General features: G+C 44.0%; 1 protein-coding gene across 1 annotated transcript; it reads left to right on the forward strand.

Annotated features, from left to right (window-relative positions):
* Positions 1–3,455: 3,455 nt before the first annotated feature.
* CCR75_007582 (uncharacterized protein) lies at positions 3,456–4,889 on the forward strand (the record flags this gene model as incomplete). Its single annotated transcript, XM_067965640.1, has 1 exon — positions 3,456–4,889. The coding sequence occupies one exon, from the start codon at positions 3,456–3,458 to the stop codon at positions 4,887–4,889; it is 1,434 nt and encodes a 477-aa protein (XP_067817593.1).
* Between the last annotated feature and the right edge of the window lie 4,445 nt (positions 4,890–9,334).

A 9,334-nucleotide genomic window follows, 5' to 3' on the forward strand; every position in this document is an offset into this window, starting at 1 on the left:
TAACCAAACCCATTCTGTGTCCTTTTTTAGAAGATCAGATAATGGTTTAGTTTGCTCCGCATAATTCTTGCTATACTTATGCAAGTAATTAGCGAGCCCTAGGTATTAGCACAAATCCTTCACATGCCGTGGTTTGGCCATTCCTTTACTGATTTTACCTTACCTGGGTCCGCTCCTTCACCAAGTGTACCTCCTGCAACCTAGCACAGGTATCTCAGGAACCCCTATGACGCATTTTTGCAAGTTGACGTACAATCAGGCGTCCTTCAATGTCTACAACACAGGACCTAAATGACGCTTGTGCGACTCAATTGCGCTCAGTCCGTTCTTGGCCCTACTATGCACGAATACATCGTCAAAGTAATGGTAGGCACGGTGCTGACGCATCACGTGAGCCACCACTCGGTGAATGTCGCTGGTGCGTTTTTTAACCTTGGGGCATCACAAGCCACTCCCAAAGCATATCGCTTGGGGTGCTTACTGCCGTTTTGGCTTCATCGAACTCTCTCATGAGTACCTGATTGTAGCCATCCTTTAAATCCAACGCGGAAAATAGTTGACTTTTCCATGGAGTTCAACAAGACATCTTTCCGTGGGATTGGCGTTTGCGCCGGTATGGTCGCCGTGTTCAGCTTATTGTAAGCATAAACCACGAACCATCCACATGTGGCTTTACACACAAAAGGTCGGGCTGCAGTGAGGCGATTTGCTCTCACGCACATGTCCCGCCATGGCTCGCTTGTCGAAGAACGCATCGATATAATCGACTTGTTCTTTCGGCAACGGCCATTGCCTGGTCACACAATACTTGGTGCCAGGTTCGAGGTCTATCTCGTGCCCGATGCCCCTATCTGCTGGTAAGCGGCTCGGCACTTATTCTGGGAACACATCACGATGTTTTCACAGAACCTCAAGAACGGACTGTCTCTTAAGGCATCCCAGTCTTGAACAGCGAATCGTTTCTAATTGTCCGTCTCTGGCTCTGTACCTCGGACGCGGTTCTCCACTGTTCGACCACGAAAAAAAAATCAAACTGCTCCAACTGAGCTACATGTTGCTCAGGAGGATTGCCCATGAGCCCGGCCAGGACTTGTTCACCAAGTCCCTGCGCCAAGTGCTCTGCCATCTTCCGATGATATTTGGAGAGGTGGCGAATGAGCCCAATCAATATTGAGGCTCAGCATCGTGTACACACGCAGAGATGCTGCTCGTGGGAAGGAATCCAAGTGCTACCAAGCGTAAGCGGGCACGTCGTAATGTGGCCACGCTCTACTTAGACACACACCCTAGCACAACGACGAGGCGTTTAACCTGCTTTTCTTGCGTGCAGTGAGGTAGTTGTGGTGGGCGCGCAAGCGACCTCACCCAACACACTAAGTACTCTAGTTAAGTGTCGTCACGGGAGCGGTAATCCGTCTCCTCGTGCGCACTTACCAAGTAGGAAGTAGTTTTCAGACTGATTTATATTTAATAGAATTAAATGCAAATACCTATTTTTACCAAATAAAATGATATCTCTATAGAAAACACTTAATATGTAATGCGAGCGTATCTTTCTAGATACCTCGCGTAACGGATGACGCTAGCCGTCATCACAGATGACGATAGGCGTCATCCCTTCTAACGTTAATACACCCATGTGCATCACATCCACAAGGGTTGGTCACAAATGTGCACTACACCCAGGTGTTGGGTCTAATTACTATTATTTAGTAATTGACCATCCCCTTAAGTACACCAAGTGTACTTACCGGGGACTGTGTAACATTAGGGCAACTTTGGCCCGTTACACAATGTGTGCCCCGTTACAGGGAGAACCTTGTCCATGTCTCAAGTATGTAAGCAGGTAGCGTAGTGGCTATATACATGGCTACATTTCTACAGAATAAAACAATGTGGGATCTTTATCATCACAGTGATATATAGGGTCTAGAATATCTTTTTGGAACTAATATTCAACACGACAAAAAAACCTAAGAATGTGATTTTGGGGTGACACTGTACGTAGGGCGATATAGTTACGCTTAATCAACATGAAAACAAAGACAACCTGCGTGACGGGTTCTGTCGCGAAGCTACCTCTTATATTAAGTTAAAGGAAAAAAATTAAACTCAAAGAGTCACTGAGTTTTACAGAACTAATAGGTATAACAACACAATGAGTCTTTTAAAGCTTGTCAAGCTGAACGAATTCTAGTTAATGGAATTCAGTGGTTCAGATAAACCAAGTGGCAACTAAAACTCTAGAGTCATACCTTTGAAAGGCTAAGTACTCTCACCGATCGAAACGCAAACCTTAGGATTGCTCACCTCACTTACGATCGAAAATGGAAACTGAACTTTATCTATTGTTAAAAATATAAAATCTTACCTTATACTTTAATAATACTGACAATATTATTAATAACGATAATATTCTTTATTCTTCCTCCTGTGGTAATAATAATTATGTAATGGGCTAGGAGATAATTTCGTATACGGTAATGCGACTCCCTGTTATAAAAGTGAAGGCTCACTCCAAACTTACGGTAACACGTAAAATGCATAATTTCTCGTGCGTACACGAGAAAAGAGCAGAAGCATTGAAGAGCAGTGATTTTTTTTTGGTTCTAGGGCCATCAAATTTATTGCGCATCTTCGTGCATCATGCTATCCTAAACAAATTCAATGTAATTAGAAAGGACGGTTGAAGTTGCCAAATGCAATTGTGCTATTTACGAAGATGCTCAAGATTTTTTTTGCCCGCCACATGATTTTTTGCGACATAAAGTATAAATACTGCCATTCCACTATAACATAAGTATTTGAGTCAGCTCTGACACCACGCTTGCTTAAAATAAATACAAAACCGGATATCCTCTGCGCCCATGACACCTTTGTCGACAATTTTTTAAAGCTTATTAGCTCGCGTACCGTCCTACACAGTATGAAAGTACCCGGCCGGACGTCCCACGTTGCATCAGGTAAGCAAGTTCACACCAGAACTTCAACCAAGTGTTTTGGCGTTCAAGTTGTTTTCGTCGCGAATTGCAAAAATAATGACACGCTGCAGAGACCACAAGTTGCTTGATGTCTGATCGCTACCTTAATAAATTCTGAAAGGCAAAATTGGAATAATTTCTTTCGCTTGAAAGCCATCAAATCATGAATTATTAATGCAAGGGAATTGTCATGTGTCTTCAAGTGTCTTTCTGGTCACAATTTCTTTACAAAAAAACGGAGAAAATGTCCGGATGGTTTTTGATTGGGATCGCGTCAAGGCCATAATAGTTCCTTAGGTTACGATTTGAAGCTTGATGCACCCTTTAAGCGTGTGTTTGTGTATAAATTGGTTTCCAATTCGAAGAAATAGATAGGCTGCATTTGCAGAAAAGGAGTCGAAAGGCAGCAGAAAATTCATTTTTGACATCGACGTCCGTCGAGAAGCTTCACACTTTTCAATTCTTTGTTCATTCATGACGATACTACTGCATCTCGTGGTACTAGTTCTTGCCGTAGCGCTTCCTACGAACGCAAGTAACCAATTTCCACTCATTTTGGTCAATGGGTTTCTTGGATGGGGTCGCGACGAACTCAATGGTTTTCGCTATTGGGGCGGAATCCAGGGTGACTTTGAAACAGAGCTCAAAGGTCAAGGTTACACGGTCTACACTGCTGCCGTTGGTCCCTTTTCGAGCAATTGGGATCGTGCGTGTGAGCTCTATGCTATCATTAAAGGCGGCCAAGTCGACTATGGCCAGATACACTCGACAACTTACAACCATTTTCGCTATGGACGCAACTATACTGGATTGTATCCCCAGTGGGGTACAGCCAACTCAGATGGCTCCATCAACAAGGTCCACCTTGTAGGGCACAGCATGGGTGGCCAAACCATTCGAATGCTCGCTCAAATGCTTGCTTTTGGTACCACTGGTGCTCCCACTGTAGAGGACCCGTTGTCCCATCCACTGTTCAAAGGAGGAAAGAAATGGGTCCACTCGATCACGACGATTTCAACGCCCAATCAAGGCACGACCTTGGGTGATGGCATCTCGGTGATTGGAAACAATGTCAAGAACCTCTTTGTAGGTCTTTTAAATGTCGTAGGTCTCCTTGGAGATAGTGGCTCCATGATTTACGATGCCAAGTTGGAACATTGGGGTATATCTCCAAAAGAGTGGAATGAACCCATTCCAGAATATCTGGACCGTGTCTTTTCAAGCCCCATCTTTGCTCGAGGGTTTCGCGACATCAGTCTCTGGAGCTTATCTACCAGTGGGGCCAAAGAGGAGGCAACGTGGGTAACAACGCTTAGTGATGTGTATTACTATAGCTATAGCACGTTAGATACATTTGAATCACTAGACATTCTCCTACGCAAAATATCCCGGCCTAATCTCGTGACCATGTTGCTACCATTGCGACCATTTAGCGCTTTTATTGGAAGTCGCTATACAACCGATCAGCTCCAGCTTTCGACGGACTGGCAGCCTAATGATGGCATTGTCAATACAATATCAATGGCGTCGGACGGAGTCGGACCTAGCATCGTATTCACAGGCACGTCAGCACTTGGAAGGTGGCACATGATGCCTCAAGTAAATCGACTAGACCACCTTGCGATCGTTGGAGTGACCCTCCACACGCAAGTGCTGACTTTGTACAAAGTCCATGCAGCGCTTTTAGATGCACTGCCGACGAGAGTCATCCCCTCGCGCCAATTGACCACCGAACCTGAAGCAGTTGCACAGCTCGATGCTGCCATGAAGGATTTGTCTCAAGCTACGATGAGCGTAAAGACAAAAGCTGATCTCGCGTTGTTGTGTCAGAATGCGACAGACGCGCGTAAACAGAGCTACTGCGCCAAGATGCTCGAAGCTGATTCCTGGAATCGTCTCCGAGGATGAGTGTTGTGATCATGGCGGTTCAAAGTCTTACGTTTAAGTTTTTCATGACAAATTTGAATAAAAATTGTGCATTTTGTATTGCAATAGCAAGGAAATTGTTAGCTTTTAAATTGACGAGAATGTTTTGCTGAACCTGTAAACCTAGGGATCTTTTGTGACAGGAATTCATAAGAGCTTAAGCATTAAGGTAAGACGACGATTGTGGAAGGACCTTAAGGCCGGAAGAGCTGTAAGTGATTTCTAAGCGCCAATTACGATTCAAAAATGATAAATGCTGGATATAGCGACTGTTACTCGCCCGGTCCTAAACAAAATCAAGATTCTGTTATATTAAGGCGCACTTCGTTCCGTCGAAATACTTTCAAGTAGAAGTTTTAGATAAAATTTGAAAACCGTGAGAGATTGAGCTGGAGCATTGTCCTTCACGCATTCGAGAGTCAGCGGCAAGCCTTGCACAAGACACATGGCAAACTCGAATGCTCTGCTACCTCCCAATAGTGCCGTCGACTGGCTGATTATGGCAGCCTCTAACCAGTTTAAAGGCAGCGGCACTTAGCCAGCCATTTAAGTCTTTAACTAGCTGCAATCGGTCTTTGCACTTTGCATTCACTCGCGACAAAAAAAGAGCCTTTGAAAGCTTAATTTTAACGTAAGAAGAGCATTTGAAAGCTTAATTTTAACGACTGCATTAAAAAGTCATTATTGGGTTTCGACACTGTTAACATGAACTTTTCTTGCGAATACGACGCGTTTCCAATTATGTCTTAAACTTGGAGACGCTGTGTGGGCGCAGATTTTACCGTATTTGCACAATATCTCTGTTGATAGGTGTTGACAGGATTCTGGCACAACAACGCGAGATCAGATTTGGTATTTAGACTCGTCGATGCTGCATTCAGATTCGAAATGGCGGCATGCAGCTGTGCCACAGCTTTCGGCGCGTCTGCCAATCGGCGCGAGCTGTTAGCCCTATCCGGGAGTGCATACAGAAGAGCTGCATGACCTGTGTATAGATCTAGTACTTGCGAGCGGATAGTCACACCGATGATTGCGAGGTGGTCCAATCGTTGAAGTTGAGGCATTTCGTTCCACTTTCCAGGTAGTGAGATTCCACTGAAAGGGACGCTCGTTCCAATTCCGTCATTAGCCATTGAAATTGTATTAACAACCCCGTCATTGGGTTGCCACGCAGTTGGTAGGCGGAGCTGATCCGATGTGTACCGTCCACCTAGAAAAAAACCAAAGGGGCGCAATGGAAGCGACATAGTGAAAAGATTCGGCAATGAAACTTTTCGCAGGAGAATGTCGAGGGTCTCAAACGTGTCCACATTGCTATAACTATAGTAATATACATCACTAAGCGTTGTTACCCACGCCGCCTCCTCTTTGGCCCCACCGGTAGATAAGCTCCAGAGACTGATGTCGCGGAAGCCTCGAGCAAAGATGGGGCTTGAAAAGACACGGTCCAGATACAATGAAATAGATTCGTTCGACTTTTTCGGAGAAATGCCCCACTGGTCCATTTTGGCATCGTATATCAATGAGACACTATCTCCGACAAGACCCATGACATTCGCCAAACCTGCAGCGAGGTTCTTGACACTGTTTCCAATCACCGAGAAGCCATCACTCAAGGTCGTGCCTTGATTGGGCGTTGAAATGGTCGTGATCGAGTGCACCCATTTCTTTCCTCCTTTGAATAGCGGATGGGACAACCGGTCCTCTACAGTGGGAGCACCAGTGGTGCCATAAGCAAGCATTTGAGCGAGCATTCGAATGGTCTGGCCACCCATGCTGTGCCCTACAAGGTGGACCTTGTTGATGGAGCCATCTGAGTTGGTTGTGCCCCACTGGGGATACAATCCGGTGTAGTTGCGTCCAAAGCGAAAATGATTGTAAGTCGTCGAGTGTATCTGGCCGTAGTCGACTTGACCGCCTTTAATAACAGCATAAAGCTCACATGCACGATCCCAATTGCTGGAAAAGGGACCAACGGCAGCAGTGTAGACAGTGTATCCTTGATCGTTGAGCTTGGTTTCAAAGTCTCCCTGGAGTCCGCCCCAATAGCGAAAACCGTTAAGCTCGTCGCGACCCCATCCGGTGAATCCATGGACCAGGATGATAGGGAATCGGTTTGATGCATGCGCGGGTACAGCAATGGATAGTGCCAAGAGTGCAAAGGAGAAGAGTGTCAACATTACAACGTCGAAACGAAGAGAATTGACAAGTGGTTAACAAAGTGGCCAATTTTTTGGTGGTGGACAAGCGTGGTAATTGCTTTCACGGCAATAGGAAATCAATCTTATGAAAAAGATGCTTGCGTCTTAGAATTTCTTGTCCATGGGAACATCCGCTGTAGACTCACAGCTTGGTCTGTAAACAACAGATGGAGCTGTTAACTATTATGATCGGCAAATGGCATTGTCGGTCATGTTTCTATGACGTTGCCGTGAATATAATTTCTTTTCAGTGATTCGACCTTCATTATCTCACATGACGCTATCCCGCTTTTCAAGTCAATGTTTCAAAAAATTCCTACTTGTATGACAATGTATTAAAAAGTACATCCAACTTTTGTCGTTTTGATTGGGAAAAATCTTAGAAAAAATATAGCGTCACGTGTTTGACGTAGTGTTAACAGAAAAGTTACATCATCAATCTATTAGCGCTAAGGACGAGTATGACTAACAGTAGTACGTCCAATCGCAGTGTACTGGAGACATTATGAATGGAACTGATACCCTGTTTACAGAGCTTCAAATTGTCTGGCATCGGGCGATTGCATCTTGCCATGATGCATTCATGACTTCGCATAAGCACGCAATAAATAGTAAGCAACTTACTGCATGAAAATACACAAATCATCAACGAAAAGCTGTTTTTCTCCCTCTAATACTCAACAATATTGCTAACGCTAAGGCGACACGACAGCTATAACTCGAAAGAGGGCACTCGCCAATATTAGCTGACCAAAAACGTCTGTTCTTCTGACTGCTTAATTTATTGCAATCCTATTAAAGAGAGAGACGCGCAGAAGGCTCTATGAACGACAAAGCTTGAAGATGAGAAATTATGCAAAGATTATAAATAATGCTTCTCGTACAGTTATTTAGACTTTCCTGTATGCACTTAGTACGGGAGAAGATACTGAAAACATCGAATGCTTGTCACTGTGGTTAGGAGCTACAAAGCACTTCTTCGCAATTAAGCATGCAAGCGATAATTAAGTCGGCGTAATCCACTCAAGGCTGTAACGTTTTACGACTAGCCGTTGCTGCGTGAATGTATCGAACGCAAAGGACATTGCCGCTCTAGATTTTCAGTTAATTTTAATGATTGACTTCGAGGTAGTCCAGGTATTACTAAGATGACAAAAATAAAACCGATAATAAATCAGGCTACTACGTAACGGCGCGATCGACACAGACTTACTATACCAAAAAGACGATTAACAAACCGCACGAATAACTAAAGGTCCAGTTACAATTAAATCAACAATCAATAGGGCCAATGTCTCATTGCATCAATATTATTAAGTTTGGAGATTTTGGAACGAGTAAGGTAAATAATTAATAAAGACGATAATACGAAAGTCTTTATTTATTTCCCGAAGTCTTTATTTATTTGATATATATTTATTATTATTCTTATAGGAAATGATACTTATCTAATGGACATTCCGTTACGGGTAGTTGGACCATTTGAATGCTCGCTGAAACGCTTCCTTATGGTACCACTGGTGCTCTTACTGAAGAAGACCCCCCTACGAATTTGCCAATTCTGTACATGCCATCAAATTTTAATGATCAAATATAACAAACTCAAAGTAATCGTTTGCGCTGTAAACAACATGTTCCTATAAAAATTGGGGCCACCGGCGCTCAATACTGAAGTTGCCAAGTGCAATCGTGCTATCTGCGAAGTTGGCCAAGAATTTGCGGCTGCCCGACACGAATTTCATTTATGCATTAGCAACACAAAGTAAAAGTACCTCAACATAAAAACTTCAGCCCATCCCATCCGGTAACTGGCAAAAGAGGTGCTACATTCGATCTTTGGACTCTCGCGACCAAAGAGATGCGCATTGAAAATTTAAACATTGAAGTACTAACTGCTGCATTGAAAATCATTATTGGGTTTCGACACTGTTCACATGAACTTTTCATGCGAATACGACACGTTTTCAATTATGCCTTAATCTTGGAGACGCCGTGTGGGCGCAGATTAATCGTATTTGCACAATATCTCTGTTGATAGGTATTGGCAGGATTCTGGCACAACAACGCGAGATCAGATTTGGTATTTAGACTCGTCGATGCTGCATTCAGATTCGAAATGGCGGCATGCAGTTGTGCCACAGCTTTCGGCGCGTCTGCCAATCGGCGCGAGCTGTTAGCCCTATCCGGGAGTGCATACAGAAGAGCTGCATGACCTGTGTATAGATC

Source organism: Bremia lactucae, linkage group LG7, assembly GCF_004359215.1.
Source record: "Bremia lactucae strain SF5 linkage group LG7, whole genome shotgun sequence".
Taxonomy (NCBI): Eukaryota; Oomycota; class Peronosporomycetes; order Peronosporales; family Peronosporaceae; genus Bremia; species Bremia lactucae.